Below are 18,312 nucleotides of genomic sequence, written 5' to 3' on the forward strand. Positions count from 1 at the left end.
TGCCAGTATTTCTCCCTTCTGACAGACTGCTTTGGAGAAGACCACTTGTGAGCATTTTTCTGACTGGGGTAGAGGAGTGTGGGAGTAACAGCCAGACAAAAGCAAAGGTACTGCCTTAAGTACTGGGATGCTGGCAGTATAGCGTTGTGCAAGTTCAGGGCCTTGACTTTGACCTTAGTCCTGACCTCACATCCCAGATTGACCAAACCAACCGTTTGATCTTTGGCAAGTTACTTAACCTATCTGAACCTTAGTTTCTTCCTCTATTGAAAGGAATAATGTGTCTATCTCAGAGTTTATAAGGATTAAGGGAATAATGCATGAAAAGTATGTAGCAAGGTGCCTGGCATATATGCTAGGTATCATTTACCTCTAATTTGAAGCTTTTCTCAGATGACAGTTAAAATTGAACTTAAGGAGGGTCACCTAGCTGGCTTGGTCAGCAGAACATGCTACTCGAGTTGTGAGTTTGAGCCCCATGTTGGACGTAGAGATTACTTAAAAAAATAATTTGAATGGGGGCGCCTGGGTGGCTCAGTGGATTAAGCCGCTGCCTTCGGCTCAGGTCATGATCTCAGTGTCCTGGGCTCTTTGCTCAGCGGGAGCCTGCTTCTCTCTCTCTCTGCCTGACTCTCCGCCTACTTGTGATTTCTCTCTCTGTCAAATAGATAAATAAAATCTTTTAAAAAAAAAAATAATAATAATAATTTGAATGAAGGCACTTGGTTCACTGACATCGAAGCAAACCATACCTTAAAATTGTAGTGTAGGTATGCTCTCTTCCTTCTGACAGCTCCAGAGCCTTCTCTGTCCAGCTCTGTCTCTACTGGTATAAATAAATAAATAAATAAAATTTAAAAAAGAAAAATATACATATATATGTATATGTATATATACACATGTATATATAAATTTATGACTTTTAGGACTCAGCATACCAAATCTGAGAAGGGGTGGTAGGTGGTGATTTTCCATCAGTTGTCGTCATATCCTGACACTCCCTTTTCCTTGCTAACCATTCCCCAGGCTGGAGTCAAGAGAGGGCAAACCAGAAGGCCCAACTTTGGGTCTGACTCCAAGACGACTGGCTGGGAGGAAAACTTAACAGGCAAAACAGGCTTCTGAGGCACAGTGGGACAGTGAGACTACAGCATTGATGCCCTGGTGACAGTCCCTACTGAAGAAGGACCTCAGCTGTGTATGTGGCCCAAATAAAGATCACGCTACCTAAAGGGAGAGTGCTGGGCAAACCAGAGGTGGAGACGGCAAAGCAGGAACCGAAATGCAACCACAGAGGACAGGAAGCAGGACAACCTGACTAGGCCAGAGTTCTTTGCCTCAGTTTCAGGAGTTCATACCGACCCCCTTCACCTAGGATCCCTGCTATACAGTGAGTAGCTGCTCTGTGCGAAGCCTGGAGCCAAATGCTGGTGTGTAGGTGGCAGAGAACAACAGGCATTTTCTTACAGTGCAGTTGGGGAGAATAGCCTAGCAAAAACAAAACAACATTGTACGGTCTGTGCTTGTGAAGTCATACACCAGAAGCTTTTCAGATGGGATCCTCTCCTAGCCACCCTGGGAAGCAGCCAGGGTAGTGACTTGAAAGCTGAGAAAGAACCAGCTCACAGAATGCCCTGCCTGTGTCCCAGGACACAAAGTCAGTGGCTAGGTTAGGATTCATTTCTTCCTTTGATTTTGAGTATCTCCCACTGTCAGTATTCCCCTCATTCATATTTTATCAGCTTGATTTGCAGAGAAGAGCATTGTCGGAGAAGCTTTCTACAGAAAGTTCGTTTAATTGCCATCCCATCCGATCATTAGGTTCAGAGCCTCAAGTGGAGAACGGCAGAGAGAAGTGGATTGTGATGTAAATCTCTATTATCAGGAAGCGCCTTGCTGGGATTCCACATTGTCACTTACACCTTTTGTTCATTTGAAACGTGTGAGGTTCTGAGTCTGCCATCTGGGCACCTTTGAGGAGAAAGGCTTGCCTCACAGGGTATAGGCGCGAGTGGGATGCTCAGCCCGCCACCTGATCACTGCAGCTGCACAGGGACCTGAAGTGAGCACCGTGAGTTCTATGAGAACAAGAGGAGCTGTGTCGTGTAGCCCACTGGGCCCCTGTGGTCCAGTCTCCTGTCTGGTACTGCAGGACTAGCCATCTTCCGGCCCTCCCTCTGCTGTCTCCCACTCCCACCCCCAATCCACTTTCCCACAGGACTACAGACTTCTTTTTCTTAGCCATGTCTTTCCTGGACTTCCCAGCTTGGACTTCCTTTCTCTATTGGGATTTTCTTCTATGGTCTCTCCCAAACTATTTGCTGACTTTTCCCTTCTGTTTCCCACTAGCAACCTTCCAATCCCATCACATTAAATTCCCTTTTCTCTTTCATACCCCTTCCTTTCTGCCTTCTCCTCCAGTACACATCTGTGCACGAACTTGCACACTTATGCCTTTGATAACTCCCCTTTGGGTGTACCCCATTTCCCTCTTCTCAGGCTTTTCCAGAACTGATTATATCCTCTCTGTAAACAAGAAAGAATTTCAAGGCCAGCCACTTAACCTCTTAGAGCCTGTTTTCTCATCTATAAAATGGAGCTATGAATCTCTCAGGATAGAAAGAGGGTACAGTTTTTAAAATGAAGCTGGCTAGTCTAAGAGTGTGTGTACACTTTAACATAAGCATTTCTTCCCAGCTACCTCCCCCTCCACATACACACATCCTATTTGCAGAACGCTGGGGGAGGCGGAAGTGTAGCGTGGGCCCTGCTGTCTAGCGATCTGCAGTCACACACGGCAGCCCAAACTACGAGACTGACTGATGAAGTGCCAAACTGAGCTGTGGGGAATTCAGGAAAGAGCGATGGCATGTCTTTCCCAGAGTCCTTTTAGTTCAATAGTGACAGAGCCATTTGAATCTTGTTCACCCTCCTTCAGGCCAGCGTGTATCTATCTGCCTGTTCTCCTAACCCCCCTGCTTCTCCAGAGCTCTGACTCCCAGGCACATGCAAGAGTCGGTTATCTGTGTCCCTGTGGCCTTCCTCATTTTAGTCCTGGTCTTGGGCCTATTACAATACTGGCACGGATGAGGGAAGGGGGAGGATCAGGCCAGGTCATAGCTACAGCCCTGGTTTGATTCAGACCCTAGAGGGTTTGACAGCCCATGAGGCAAAGGTGTATAGTCTGAGTTGCTGGCAACCTGCAGCACAAAGTTTGCATGGAAGGACCATCCGGGATCTCCCCTGGTTGGGGAGTCGATTCTGAGGGGGGCTTTCTAGTTTCCTTATAGGTGAGGTGATTGAGCCAGAGGGACAGGATATCTGATTGCCTATGAGGAGAGCTCACTGGAAGACCTGGAGTAAAAATGATGTTGAACATGAGCTGGAAGGAAAGGCAGTTATCTGAGTGACCCAGTCCCTGAGAGGTAAACCCCAGTTATTGTAAGGTTTGGTTGAGTGGACAAGCGCAAACTGCTGTGGCTTACTTATCAGGAAAAACAGCATTGTCTCTGTGAACTTCTGGCCAGGCTGTTACTTCATCCCTCCAAGCCCGACCTACTCAGACTTCAAGCTGAAGGACTAAGCAGCTGGAGGCTCTTGAGCTGGGAATCCAGATCCCGTTCTGTGTTCAGAGCTTCCCCTATGCTCGGCCGTACCTACTGTGGCCCACTGCATCCTAGGCAGAGAGCAGAAGAGGGTGGCAGGAGTGCAAGAAGTGAGGTCCAGATTAGAGGACAGGTCAGAGGGCCTTCGGAAAGTTAAGCCCCCAGAGGAGAGGTTTGTAAGTCCCCAGCACTAGGTAAGTCAGAAGGGTCCTAGGGACAGAGGAGAGGGAAGGTGGGCTTTAAGCCTATCGAGAGCGCATGGAATGATAGTCACCACTAGGGGGCAATACGGGGGCCACGGCCCTAGGGGGCGGAGGACGCCAGATGCCCGGAGGCCGTAGGAGTCTCGGCCTCAAACCTTCTCTATTGTGTAAGGTGGGGGGCGCTAAAGAAGAGAGCGGCGCCCTTCCCTGCACCCCACCCAGTCGGCCCCGCCTCCCTGACCCCGCCTTCTAGCCCCCGCCCCACCCCCGGCTCCGCCTCCACCACCCCCCGCCCCGCCTCCGGCCGCGGCCCCTTCCTCCCGCAGCTGGTGCTGTGGGGCCGCCGAGCAGCGCATCGCCGTCTCTATGGCCCGGGATCCGAGCGCAAAGGTGAGAGGCAGGGAGTGCGGGCGGCAGCGGCGGGGCCTGGGGCGGGCGGGTGGAGGGCAGGAGGCCTTCCCCATGTCCATTCCACCCTCCAGGCTGGGCCAGGCCTTTCTCGCCGGCAAGTCTCCCGGTCCCGCATAAAGGCTCTAGAGGGGCGCGGGCCAGGCCTCGGGCCGTGCTGGAAGCAGACCCGCCACCGCGGAGTCGGGGACCGGCGCGGGGCGGGGACCCGCGTGGCGAACAGTGTTCCCTGGGATCTGGGTCATGTCTCCTGGCGTCCAGCAGGATCGAAGGAGAGCTTGTCCTCGAGCTGCAGCTAGAGACTGAGATCAGATCTGAGGAGAGGGAAGACCCGCGGACGGTGCAGGGTGATGGAAGGAGAGGGTAGCGGGGGAGGGGCTCTCAGGCCAGAAGAGATGGCCATCCTACTGGGCAGAGGGGGATGCCGCCAACACTAAGCAGGTGGACATCTGGGATGAAGGTCGAGAGCCTGCTGATCCAACATCGATCCTGTTTTGCGGGGAGGAGGTTCTCCCCTCCTCAATTTCTTCAGCCCTAGGATCTAATATTCGGAAGGTGACCAGAGTTCAGGGGACTGGCCCTGGGGAGGAATCCAAACTGTTGTACTGGGGGTGGAGTGTGGGGTGTGGACTGGAGACCTTGAAGCCTTGTGGCCACTGGGGGGAGGGAGGGCAGCAGCTCCGCCCCCTCGCTTAGCCCCGCCCTCCCTCCCAACAGGTTAAATAAATGGGGGCTGGGAGGCCCTGCCCAGCTCCCACATTTCCAACAGCGGTCTATATATCGGAGTAGAGCAGCGCTAAGTTACACCATCCACTCCACCTTTCCTTTGCTAAAGCTAGGGGCCTCCCTCCACCTGGGTTAGGTACCCCTCCCCTCCTTTGCAAAGAGGCCCATCCCATCTGAGCATCGGAGGTCAGATGCCTTCCCACATCACTACACACACACTTGGAATCCGGCCTTAAAATTGGGACTTTCGGGAAGGGAGGGAGGCTCTGCACCTCAGTGGGCACCGATAGCCTCCAAGCCTGCAGTGAGAACTGGACCCCTCTTTGTACATATGCTTGTCTCTACATATATGTAATTGTGTGTTTAAGTACTGTTTAAGTACTGTTCATGTGAACATGAACATGCCTGATCCACTGTATTGGTGTGTTTATGTGCATGTCCATACACAAATGTGTGTATGTGCTGGATCTTTCTGTGAATAGGTGTACAATCCTTCAGATGCACGTGTGTGGGTTTATAACCTTCCTTGTCAATCTCTGAGGCTGTGTGACCTGCTGAATGAGTGGATGTGAATACAACCTTTTTTGTCAATGTGTGTGAACACATCTGGCAGGCTTTTACATGAACATATGCATGGACAAACCTCCCTGTGAATGTACATTTGCATGACTCTCCTGTGAGTACACGTGTTCACAGCCCTGTGAACATGTGTGTATGTCTGTGAACATGTGTGTATGTGCACCTATTGCGTGCGTGTTACACCTCTCTGGATTATGTTTGACTTTTGCTGTGAGCCACACTCAGAGTGGTTCCTCTGACCTGGGGTCACTGGGGGAGGGAGTGTTCCTCCTGCCCAATCCTAGGGCTGATACCTCGTAGCCATAGGGCTCTCCGCTGCCCCCCCACCTCCACCCGCTGCTTCCGCACTAAGCAAATAGGAGGCCCCAAAGATAAACAGGTGTGCCTCCACAGTGAGAGGTGGGGCATGGGCAGTTTGCCTGTGACTTCCTGCTGCCCAACCCCCAAACCAAGAGCTGATGCCCTTTCTGTGGTCCAAGGACCCTCTTCTCTCCACTTATACTACATTCTAACCCCTGGGCTCTGACCTCTACAGTGCTGACCTTTACCTCTCAAATAAATGCTCCAAATTTCTGTTCTCCCTCTGGCCAGTTCCTGGTCCTTCCCCTCTCTTCAAGGCCACATAGTTAATATTTGACCTGGAAAGGAGGGGAGAGGCCAGTGGCCCCTGTGGCCCTGTCTGTGGGTGTCTGATGAGACTGGGTGGGTCAGGCTTGCTTTACACCGGCCTCATCAAGAAAGCTTTCAAGAGCCAGCTCAGTGGTCAGGCCTATTACAGGGGTCACAGAAGGCCTGCCACCTACTTCTACCCCATCCCCAGCTGGTTGGCTTGAGGGTCCAGGCGTGGGAATAGTCTCCAAGCTGTGCCAGGAGAGGTGGCCAAGAACTCATGGGTCTTATCATTCACTTTTTCCATGTTGCTTATGTCTCAAATGGTCTTGCACACTAGAGCCTCTGGCACAGACTTTACACCTGTGCAGCCCCAGGGCCCAGAGACCAACACACACACCCCCACACCCGCCGCCATGTCTACGAGTGCCTGTTTGCAGGCAGGGGCACGTGTGGATGCCTGGCCAGCGGGTGCAGTATGGACTCGCATGGGCAGAGTAGAGATGTGCACCCTCTCGGAGAGGAATGCTGAGGAGGAGAAACGGCTAATTAAAGAAAAATTCCAGAGGGAGCGCTCAGGCCAGGGAAAAGAAAAAACAAAGGGAAAACGGGACAAAATAAACAAAGGCCCATTAAATGTCTCTGCCCAAGCCTTCTGGCATAAGGCACCCCCGCAGGCAGCCAGGGCAACTGCTGCCCCAAGTTGGGACTCATTGTTGCTAAGAGAAGGCATTCTCCCTGAACACGGAGCTCCAGTCGAGATGGAGGCCTAGCTTAGCTTCTGACTTGGTCAGAGGAGGGCCATTACTTTGGGTTTAAGCTGGGAGGAATCTAGGGTCTTGTAAGGAGGGCAAGTTCCACCCAACTTTGCATCAGAGCAGAGAGGTAGATAGAGCGACAGTGAGGTGATCCTGACGTGGGATTCTGGGGGCCTTCGTCCACAGGTGCCCCCTGAACTCTGGGGATGATGCCATCTACCTTCTACCCACATACAGATCAAAGAGCTTTTTTTCCTGTTTTTTTCTTTAGAAAACGGACCTCAGAGAACCAGGACTAGTCCTTCTGTTGGGGCAGGGTGATCCCATCAGTGACCTGCAACCCCTGTATGACCCTACAACAACTCCCTCCCACCATGGAGTTTGTATTTGATGCAGAAAGGCAGTGTGTGATCCATCCCTCCCTCTGACCTCTAACCTGGGATTCCATGGCCACACAACCCTGTGATTCCATGTCCCCTCGATTCCAGGACCCTCCCTGGCCCCATGACCCCTGACCTTCCAAGTGACCTCTATGGACCTTGACCCCTGTGACTGTTCTTCCCCTGTGGCTCTGGCCCTGGCTCCCCTGGGGGTTCTTACCAGTGTGGGCCTCCCCAGGAAAATGTGGGGGAGGCTCTGGGCCCTCTTCCTGAGCTTCCTCACAGCAACGGCCGTCCCTGGACCCTCATTGCGGAGACCATCCAGAGAACTAGATGCCACCCCGCGGATGACCATCCCCTATGAAGGTTAGACACCCCCCCCTCCGCCACTGCAACTTTGAAAGGCAGCAGGAGCCACGTCTGGGAGTAGAGAGGCAGCCCCAGAGCTGGGCTCACTGCTCCCACTCTCCCCAGAGCTCTCTAGGACCCGGCACTTCAAGGGTCAAGCCCAGAACTACTCAACACTGCTGCTGGAGGAGTCCTCCGCAAGACTGCTGGTTGGAGCCCGAGGTGCCCTGTTCTCTCTCAATGCCCGTGACATAGGAGATGGGGCGCACAAAGAGGTTAGCCCCTAGAACCTGGAGCACCCAGAAGGTCTCCAACTTTATCCAGCTCCCTGGGACCTCAATTTCCTGGACACCCTGCGAGCCTTCCATAGCCCTCTGGTCAGATAGCACTGCCCTTCCCAAGCCAGGTCTCCTTTACCATCCAGGGTCACTCCTGAAACTTACCTGTACCCCAGTTTCCCCTGTTCCCTACAGTCCTGTCACCTGGTCCCACAGATAATGGTGAAAGACAAGGGTACTGGGGTCAGCACATCAGCCCATTCCCTTTCCCTGTCTCCAGATCCGCTGGGAGGCCTCCCCAGAGATGCAAAGCAAATGCCATCAGAAAGGGAAAAACAACCAGGTATGTGGTCTGCCCTGTCCCCAGTTCCTTCCTCCTCTTCATCTGGTCAGGGTTGGTGGGGACGCAAATGGAGAGGTACGGATCAGCCAGTCAGTCTCAACAACCACAACAAGCACAAGAGTGTAGCCGGAGCAGCAGGCTCTAGGTGCAGCACTTACAGTCCAAACATCTGGTGACCTACCGGCTTGGCCTGTAGTGGCATCTTAATCTCTCCTGGGCTCCTGAATAATAATCAGGAGAGCAATAGTAACCTCTAGTAAATGCTGACTTAGCTGTTGGATCTCCTAATTCCAACATAACCTTATAAAATCGTTTTATCTTCCATTTGTCAGATGTAAAAAACGAGGTTTGGTGAGAGAATTGGTCAAGTACCCAGGATCCCATGGAGGGGGGCAGTGAATTGCCAGTGCTTTCCTGATAAAGAACAGGGTGTCTGCAGGGGCACCATGTAGGCCTGTGGAACAGATGCATCTGGAGAGCTTTTTAAGAATACACATTCCCAGGGGCCCTGGCTAGGGTCATGAGTTCAAGCACCATGCTGGGCATTGAGATTACTTAAAAAAAGAAAAAAGAATAAACACATTCCCTGGCCCAAGGATTCTAATTCAGTAGGTCTAGGGTGGTGTTGGGATTAGCTGTGTTTAAAGAGGCACCTCTAGGAACCCCCGGGTGGCTCAGTCCTTTGAGGTCTGACTCTTGGTTTCAGCTCAGGTCATGATCTCAGGGTCTTGAGACGAAGCCCCGAAGCCCCGAAGCCCCGCATCGAGCTCCCCGCTCACCTCCAGCCCCTCTGGTTCCTGGGGCTGGCGCTCAGCGGGGAGTCTGCTTCCGCTCTCCCTCTCCCTCTGCCCCTCTACCTGCTCTGCCCATCCACCCACTTGTGCTCTCTCTCTCTAAAATAAAATAAATCTTTAAAGAGGCACCTCTAAGAGACTCCATCAAAGATGCCTGCTGGTCCAGCATGTAGTGTGGGTAGAAAGTGGGGCTGGTGAGGCAAGAGGAGCCCAGGTCACGGAGCACTGTAAGTGCCCAGCTGGGGGATGGGTTTTATTCTGTGACAATGGACACTCTCACCATCTGGCCCTTGACAGACTCTCAAACTTTAGTGTGCGCATGAAGCCCCTGGGTATGTTATAAATGCAGATGCTAGCTCAGTAAGCCTGGGGAAGGGCCCAAGATTCAGCAATTCTAACAAGCTTGCAGAGGAAACAGACGCTGCTGGTCCCCAAGCCCCACTTCAGGTAGCAAGGCTTTAGGAGAACATTTCCCAAGGTATGTTCTGAGGAACACTACTTTTTTATTTTTTTTTTTTTTTTAAGATTTTATTTGTTTGACAGAGAGAGACACAGTGAGAAAGGGAACACAGCAGGGGGAGTGGGAGAGGGAGAAGCAGGCTTCCCGTTGAGCAGGGAACCCAATGCGGGGCTCGATTCCAGGACCCGGGGAAAATGACCTGAGCCGAAGGCAGACGCTTAATGATTGAGGCCCCCCGGGCGCCCCTGAGGAACATTAATTTTTAAAAGAAGGGTTTAATGGTCACATGAGTTTGGGAAGGGCTGTATGCTCAATCCCACAATGCACAGCAATATCCTTAAGGCTCTGAAAAGTCCCCTGATATGGCAGGTTTTCACCATGGTTTCTAACTTATTTGACCACAGAATTCCTCCCTCACCCCCACCTCTTTGTTATGTAAACATCTTGGGGAAGCACTCCTCGAAGAATATTAATCCAGCCCCAAGCACTAGATGAATTAAACTAGAGTGAATCTGGAGGCAGGAAAGGCCATGGGGCTTGGGGGTATCCTGGCGAGCAGAGGAAGGAGGCTGAGCAGGCTAGTGGAGAGGAGGGAGAGATACACCGAGGGAGGGACTGGGATGAGACAAAGAGGCCTGCTGGGATTCAAACCCTGGGTACCGGCAGGAGGAGGGATCATTGACAAGGCAAAGAAGTCAAGAGGTCCTCAGCTTAAGGCCTTTAATGGGCAGAGAAGAGCAGTGTGCCTGGAGGGAGTGAGGAAGGGGCAGAGGTGGTGGGACCCTTGGTTCAGGACTCTGCTGAGCCACCAGAGTTTCTTTTTTAAATAGAGCAGTGACATGATTTGGTTTACATTTTAAAATGTGCCTTGGAAAGTGGGTTGCCGGAGGGTGCTGACGGGTAGACTATCTCTGGAAGACAACGGCAGACGGTGGTAACAGCAGTCCCCTTTGAAGGCAACAGGGATAAAAGGAGATGCTCTGTTTACAACATAGCCCTTTGTATCTTTTGAATTTTACACTGCATGCATGTATTCCTCATTCACTGAATAAATAAGTCGCTTTCACAGAGCAGCGGACGCTTGGGAGAACAATCAGGCAGTCTCTATCTTTGTCCAGGGAAGAGGCAGCAGTGACATGGACTGGGGTGGTGGAGGTGGAGGGGAAGGGGACCACGTCAGGAGACATGACAGAATCGTGGAGGAGAACTGAACGTGGGGGTGAAGGAGTGGGAGGCAGCAAGGCTGACTCTTGGTGTCTGGACTGAGAAATAGGTTGGATGATGAAGTGAGGTGGGAAAAACTGGATGAACAGGTTTAGGAGGGAAGATGCGGGTTAGGGAGGAGGGAATGAGCTTGGTTTGGGACCTGGTGAGTTTGATGTGTCTGTGGGCTATCAGGTGGAGAGAGGGCCAGAGCCTGGAGACAGATTTTTGTAGTGTCACCCCAAAGAACGTTGGGGGGCGGGGGGACTCCAGGACAGAGGGACAATGCTGAGAAGGAGATGTGAGAGAAACATCTCAGGGTGGCGGGAGTCCTGGGGGCCCCAGAGCTGGGCGTGCAGGGGACTTCAGGCAATGCAAGCGAAGCTTGCAGAGTGTTTCAGGTAATCCTAACAGTGAGACAGAAGCTGAGAAGAGGGGTCATGTCACTAGGAAGCCAAAAGACAGTGAGTTCAAGGAAAGTTCTGTGTCTGGGGCAGTGAGCAGGCCCACTGGAATCTCAGAAGGAGCCATGTCCCATGGGCGGGGGCAAGAGCTGGATGACAAAGCTGGATTGATTCATGGAAAAGGCCTCTAAGCAGGCTGGGGGCTCACAGCCCTCTCCCACCCACCCCACAGACGGAGTGCTTCAACCACGTGCGATTCCTTCAGCGGCTCAACGCCACCCACTTCTACGCATGTGGGACTCATGCCTTCCAGCCCCTCTGCGCCGCCATTGTGAGTATGGCTGCCCCCGCCCTGACTGCTGGTCCCAGGCCCCCGGGCTCTGGTCCATGGCCCCAGACTGGTCTGACCTTGGGCCACAGCCCCTGCCTGTCCTCGAGACCACTGACTTCTGGCGCCATCTTCCCGCAGGATGCTGAAGCCTTCACCTTGCCAGCAAGCTTCGAAGAGGGGAAGGAGAAGTGTCCTTATGACCCAGCCCGTGGCTTCACAGGCCTCGTCATTGGTGAGCGTGCACTCCCCCCACGCCCTGTCCCACCAGCATACGGTTGTGGGACATGGATCTCCTTGCGAGGACTCACCACCCACGTAGGTTATGTGCCTTGTGGTTTGTGGTGTGTCTCACGCTCGGCCCGTCTCTGCTCCAGATGGAGGCCTCTACACAGCCACGCGGTATGAATTCCGGAGCGTTCCTGACATCCGCCGGAGCCGGCACCCGCACGCCCTGAGGACAGAGGAGGCGCCCATGCAGTGGCTCAACGGTCAGGGGGATGAGGCGCAGGGTGATGGGGGGCGGGGAGCTTCATCTTCACTCCCTGCGGCACTGGGCCATCCCCTCCTAAAATTCCCGGCTGCACCTGTCTATTCCTATGCGGTGCTGAGTGAGGGCCGTAGTGGAGGGGATCCCCAGCCTGTCTCAGAGGCCATTTGAACTGCCTGACCTACAGATGCTGAGTTTGTGTTCTCTGTCCTGGTGCGGGAGAGTGAGGCCAGCGCCGTGGGGGACGATGACAAGGTTTACTACTTCTTCACGGAGCGTGCCACTGACGAGGGCCCCAGCAGCTTTGCTCAGAGCCGCAACAGCCACCGTGTGGCCCGCGTGGCCCGTGTGTGCAAGGTGAGTAGGACCAGGTTCAGGGCAAGAGTGTAGGAGCTGAACCTCTGACCCTGACCCCTGACCCTGTGCCCCTACCTCCTCAGGGAGACCTAGGAGGAAAGAAGATCTTGCAGAAGAAGTGGACCTCCTTCCTTAAGGCGCGTCTCGTCTGCCACATTCCACAGTATGAGCTGCTCCGTGCTGTCTGCAGCCTGGATGCCAACGCCTCAGCCCGCACACACTTCTACGCGGCCTTCACGCTGACCACCCAGTGGTCAGTGCAGGGACAGTGGGGAGAGGAGGAACTGGGGACAGTGTGGGGGCTGGGGCAGAGGTCAGTGAGGGTACACTAGGATCCCTTGTGGGGAGGCTGGCAGCAGAGAGAGGATTTCAGGTGCACCCAGCTAGCCTGGGGCCAGAGGCCACAGTGGCCTCCTCACCCTTAGGGGAAGCCCTGAGGCTTAGAGCTGGGGTCAGCCAGGGTAACAGCAGGCTCCAAGCTGGGCAGGGGGCGGGGGCAGGGGACAGGCTCCACTCCATGTGGCTCAGCCCCTTCCCCTGTGTCCCTTCCTAGGAAGACCCTAGAGGCCTCAGCCATCTGCCGCTACGACCTGGCCGAGGTGCAGGCTGTCTTCGCAGGTCCCTACATGGAGTACCAGGATGGTGCCCGGCGCTGGGGCCGCTATGAGGGTGGGGTGCCGGAGCCTCGGCCTGGCTCAGTGAGTGCCCAAGTCTGGGGTCCGCCCTGGGTAGACAGAACCCCTGGGAGGGGCAGAAGGATCTAGCCTTGGGGGTGGCGAGGGATGGGCAGGCAATAGATTCCTGAGCTCGCCACCTCTGCCCCTGCCCCAGTGCATCACAGATTCACTGCGCACGCGTGGCTACAACTCATCCCAGGATTTGCCGTCCCTGGTCCTGGACTTTGTGAAGTTGCACCCACTGATGGCCCGGCCCGTGGTGCCCACACGCGGACGGCCCCTGCTGCTCAAGCGAAACGTGCGCTACACGCACCTCACAGGGACGCCTGTCTCCACGCCCGCCGGGCCCACCTATGACCTGCTCTTTCTGGGCACAGGTACTTCTGAGCCCTGCTCTGAGCCCTTAGGTAACCGAGTCCTTGACCCTTGTTGACTGCTAATGCCCTGGATGACTTTTGATCACAAGTCCCTGGTGACCATTGATATTGATTCTTCAGTGAACACTCACTGCTGGCCCCCAGTGACCACTGGCTCTGGGTGACTGCTGACTCCTGTCACCAAACACCATGATATTGGACCCTGATCACTAATGCTTGTGAACCCAGTAATTTCTGCCATAACTAGCCCAGAATTCCCAGTGTCCTGAGGAACTTCTCCTGGCTGAATCCTTGTCCCTGATCTCATGACTCCAGAGCCACTCCCATCAGGCTATTGCATGGGACCAGAACCAGATTCCATCGCTGGGTTCTGACTCTCTGTCCTCTCCATACCAGCTGATGGCTGGATCCACAAGGCTGTGGTGCTGGGCTCTGGGATGCACATTATTGAAGAGACGCAAGTGTTCAAGGAACCCCAGTCCGTGGAAAATCTGGTCATCTCTCCAGTGCAGGTAGCTTCTGATTCATGATCGTCAATGTGGCCTTGCCAGAGTAGGGGGGAGGGAGTGGGTGGCCGTGTGTGTCTGTAGGTGGGAGCTGGGGGTGTTACCAACCAGCTTTCTTCTCTGGCTCCCAGCATAGCCTCTACGTGGGGGCCCCTAGTGGAGTCATTCAGCTACCACTGTCTAGCTGCTCCCGCTACCGCTCCTGCTACGACTGCATCCTGGCCCGGGACCCCTACTGTGGCTGGGACCCCGGCACCCATGCCTGCATCGTATTCAGCAGGTCCCAGAGTAGCAGGTGAGTGGTGACAGGGGGGGTCAGAATCCCAGGGGAGGAGGAAGGCCTGCTGACTGTAGAAGACATGGGGGCAGTTGGTGACAGCCTTAGGGACCCTGCCACTGGGGAAAACTATGCTCACTTCCCCTGGTTCTGCCTCCAGGACAACACTGATACAGGACATGGAGAGAGGCAACCGAGGCTGCGAAGGCCACAGGGACTCGGGTAAGTGACCTTCATGGATGTGAGTAGGCCTGGCTGCACAGACTGTCATTTACCTGTGCATGTGTGTCTCTGGACGGCCATGTCTGTGGGCTTTCGGCAAGGATGTCCTAGCAGAGTCTGGCACAGAGCTAAGTGCTTCACAGACAGTTGTTGCTCAAAGGAGTCATAAATGAGGAGACAGGCTCAAGATGGAAGGTTTTTGTCACTTCTGGAACTTCTAGGCATGTGGGGGTGGGGGGGGCAGGCAATTAAATGGCCACACAAATAATTGTTTTCGTTGGTTTTTATTAGAAAAGGAAGATTTACAACTATGACAAGGGTTTGAAGGATAATGGGTACTTCCCTGAGGAAAATCCCTGGGCTGCTCCCTGAAGAGCAAATGTTAATAGGCACAGCTAACATGTACTGAGTACTTCCTGGTGGCAGGCGCTGACTGAATACACACACACACACACACACACACACCATGTCACTTTCTCTCACAGCAGTCAGGGGACAGGTGCCATGATCCCCATCCCTGTGAGGGGCAATCTCTCTGAGGTACAGGGAGAGTAAGTAAACCACCCAGAGTTAATAAGCTAGGAAGTAACAGGGTCAGAATTCAAACCTGACCCCAAGCAGCCTGACTGGAGTTTGTGCTTTTCATCACTGCTGTGCTCTTTCCTGCAAGAAAACCAGTGGAGGGCAAGGAGAGGGGGTGACAACCCAGCAGAAGGAACAGCAGGCAGATGGGCTTGGTGTGTTTGAGAAAGGGCTGGAGAAGTGGGCAGGGACCAAGGTGAGGCAGGGGGGTGGCATAGTTGGTATGGTGTTTTTCAAGGTCACCCCACTGCTGCATGGAGAATGGATTAGATGGCAGCCAGAGGGGACCAGCTTCCCCAGTTGGGGAAGAAGAGAAGTGAACAGGTCTGAGATGGGTTCTGGAAGCAGAGTCTTGGTGAGATTAGATATAAAAGCGAAGGGGAGAGAGAGACAAAGGAAACTTCCAGGTTTCTTTCTGACTTAAGCAATTGAGTAGCTAGTGGCGCCATTCACTGTGATGACAATTCAAGGAAAAGACCTGGTATAGTCTGGGAGGGAGGCTTTGGCCTTAGTTCATGTGCCATGCCCCAGAGGCCTCACACCGAGAAGCCCTGCAGGCGGAAGATGTCCGAGTCTGACAGTCAGGAGAGAACTCCGGTGGAGGTTGAGATTACGAATCACTGGCGGATAGCAGGAATTGAAACCACTGCGAAGAGCCAGTGCAAACCTTGGGAACCTTACATGAGAACATGAGTGCAGGAGACCGTTGTCAGTTGTCACTGTGGTTCCAGATCCTGTGCTTGCTGCTGGGGACGCAAACAGTGAACCATCTGGCCTGCCATCTCCATTGTCCTCCCTGAGATAGACAAACTGACCACTCCTGTCTCTCACCCCCCCTCCAGGGCCACCACCACCCCTGAAAACTCGCTCTGTACTCCGAGGGGATGATGTCCTCCTGCCCTGTGACCAGCCATCCAACCTGGCCCGGGCCTTGTGGCTGCTTAATGGGAGCACGGGCCTGAGTGACGGGCAGCACGGCTACCGTGTGGGTGTGGATGGGCTACTGGTGACAGACATACAGCCTGAGCACAGTGGCAACTATGGTTGCTATGCCGAGGAGAACGGCCTCCGCACCCTGCTGGCCTCCTACAGCCTCACCGTCCGGCCAGCCACACCTGCCCCAGCTCCGCAAGCCCCTGCCATGCCCGGGGCGCAGCTGGCACCTGACGTGAGGCTGCTCTATGTGCTGGCCATCGCTGCACTTGGCGGCCTCTGCCTCCTTCTAGCTTCCTCCCTCCTCTACGTGGCCTGTCTTCAGGGAGGCAGACGAGGGCGGCGAAGGAAATACTCTCTGGGTCGGGCAGGCCGGGCAGGGGGCTCGGCCGTGCAGTTGCAGACCGTTTCAGGCCAGTGTCCTGGAGAGGAAGAGGAGGGCGACGACGGGGAGGGGCCTGGGGGACTGGAAGGTGGCTGCCTCCAGATCATCCCTGGGGAGGGAGCCCCAGCCCCACCGCCTCCACCTCCCCCACCCCCGCCGGCCGAGCTGACCAACGGGCTGGTGGCTCTGCCCAGCCGGCTGCGCAGGATGAACGGCAACAGCTACGTGCTCCTGAGGCAGAGCAACAATGGAGTGCCAGCAGGGCCCTGCTCGTTCGCGGAGGAGCTCAGCCGCATCCTGGAGAAGAGGAAGCACACGCAGCTCGTGGAGCACCTGGACGAGAGCTCTGTCTGAGCCCGGCCTCGTAGGACAAATGCTCTTCCAAGCCAGCCTGTCTGCCCCAGGCCGGGCTGCTGTTTCCCCCACACAGCCACTCTGTCGTAACCCCCGCAACTCCAGGCCCTTCTCCCAACTTTTTGATGTCCCTGTAGGGCTAGCAGAGTCAGGCCCAGCCAAAGCCCCCTCCTCAGTCTCCACAGACCCATCTGTGAGCAGCCCAGGCCAACCGGTGCTCCTCAGAGGTGGGTACTCCCTCAGGACGTGGTATTCTGTAGACCCGGTCCCGGTTCCTATTCCCGTAACCCAAGCACTTGGGTTGCCCCATTTCTTTGCTCAAACCCTTCCTCTTTCTCCCAGGCAGGGCTCTGCAGGTCCAGACGACCTCAATGTCACCACCCTCTGCATGGCCCTATGTGCTGGATGGTCCCGAAACCAGACAAGACCTCTGCCAGCCGCCAGAGCCACCTGAGCCCTGCGTACATTCACATGTGCACATGGATGAATGTCCATCAGCTGGGCTGCAGGGCCCCCACCCCCACCTCCTGGTGCATTCTTGTATTTCACCTCTCCTGGACTTTGGGTACCCTTCCAATTGCCACATCCCATACTATCTAGTCCTCTCCCCTAGTTCCAGCCAGACCCATGTAGTGACCTCTTTGGCAAGAGCTTGGGAACAGGCCAGCCAGGGTGTGTCATTCCCCTCTTCTTCCTTAATGTGTAGCCCTTGTGAGTCAGCACCCCCATCCCCTTGGTCACTCTCAAGAGTGACAGACAGAGCCCCAGGCATGTCCCTTCACACACATGTGCTTACATTTCCACATGCATTTCTGAGCCTCCCTTTGCTGCCTCGGACCTAGCTGTTGGGTTTGGTCCGTGGACATTTCAGAGGGAGAGCCGTCTCCCGTTCAGCTCTCCTCTCAGACATTTCCCTAGGATGGGTGACCAACACTGCAATGAGCCAGCCTCCCTTTGGGGGACCAAGCATTTGCTACCCCTAGACCAGAGCAGGGGGAGGAGATCTGCTGTCTCACCTGGCACATGAAGCCCGTTCTTGGAACTATGCAAAGGGCAGAGGCTGGGAGTTTGGATGCTTGGCTCCCACCCCTGTCCTACCTCACCGGGGCACTTTCAGGGTCCAGGGGCCTCTGAAGTCTCCAGGCCCATACGGGACAATCAAATCCTGACTGAGCTCCCCCATTCCCCTTGGGTGAGGATGACTGTTATTTTTGTAGTTGAGAACGTGGAATCCCCACGGATTTTTACTGCCCTTCACTCAACCTCTCCCACCTCCACCCCACAATGAATGTATTTATTGTAAGAACGGCTATACTTCTTTAGGAATGCCCCCACTCACCACCCAGGTGGGCAGAACAGGCATGTGACAGAGTGGGGAGCCTGGGTTCCGCTCCTCCCCCTCTTGTTGGTCAATAAATGCCCTCTCTCCCCACAGTTCTGTGTGTTCCACTTGGTCTAGGCTGGCTTTCCCTGATCACCAGGGGGCAGGCTTCTGAGCCTATGGATACACTGCTGCAAGGTTGGCTCTGCTCCCCATAAAACCATTTGCAGAGAAAACTGGGATCCTCAGTCTCCATCTGGCTGCCCTGGGCAGGTACACAGGCCTTCATAGGACTCTTATTACTCTCTGATCATGGTGATAAGGGCCTGACAGACAAAATTACAACTGTTCAAGAATTCATACAAAGGATTGTAGGTTTTTACCTCCTGGCTCTTTTCCTCACCA

The 18,312-nt window shown here is 54.4% G+C and overlaps 1 protein-coding gene across 3 annotated transcripts; it reads left to right on the top strand.

Annotated features, from left to right (window-relative positions):
• The first annotated feature begins 32 nt into the window (after positions 1-32).
• Positions 33-18,020, top strand: SEMA4G (semaphorin 4G). 3 transcript variants are annotated; one of them, XM_082722371.1, is made up of 17 exons: positions 33-107; positions 1,027-1,390; positions 7,160-7,634; positions 7,743-7,891; positions 8,175-8,237; positions 11,331-11,429; positions 11,568-11,661; positions 11,804-11,917; positions 12,104-12,273; positions 12,357-12,526; positions 12,827-12,971; positions 13,105-13,327; positions 13,724-13,839; positions 13,965-14,128; positions 14,271-14,332; positions 15,757-16,813; positions 16,929-18,020. In XM_082722371.1, exons 3-16 carry the CDS (start codon positions 7,421-7,423, stop codon positions 16,584-16,586), a joined length of 2,613 nt encoding a protein of 870 aa, XP_082578497.1. In that variant the 5' UTR covers positions 33-107; positions 1,027-1,390; positions 7,160-7,420; the 3' UTR covers positions 16,587-16,813; positions 16,929-18,020. The 3 variants fall into 3 exon arrangements, with proteins under 3 accessions (XP_082578497.1, XP_082578496.1, XP_082578495.1); XM_082722370.1 differs by lacking the exons at positions 33-107; positions 1,027-1,390 and adding an exon at positions 3,941-4,198; XM_082722369.1 differs by lacking the exons at positions 33-107; positions 1,027-1,390 and adding an exon at positions 4,089-4,198 and having other exon boundaries at positions 16,933-18,020.
• The last annotated feature ends 292 nt before the right edge of the window (positions 18,021-18,312 follow it).

This window comes from Mustela nivalis (genome assembly GCF_964662115.1).
Source record: "Mustela nivalis genome assembly, chromosome: 2".
In the NCBI taxonomy this organism is placed as follows: Eukaryota; Metazoa; Chordata; class Mammalia; order Carnivora; family Mustelidae; genus Mustela; species Mustela nivalis.

Coding starts and splice junctions, on each gene's coding strand:
- SEMA4G (XM_082722371.1), top strand. CDS start 7,421: ATGGACCTTGACCCCTGTGACTGTTCTTCCCCTGTGGCTCTGGCCCTG. Junction 7,892..8,174: donor GAGATGGGGCGCACAAAGAG/GTTAGCCCCTAG, acceptor CCCTGTCTCCAG/ATCCGCTGGGAGGCCTCCCC. Junction 11,662..11,803: donor CTTCACAGGCCTCGTCATTG/GTGAGCGTGCAC, acceptor TCTCTGCTCCAG/ATGGAGGCCTCTACACAGCC.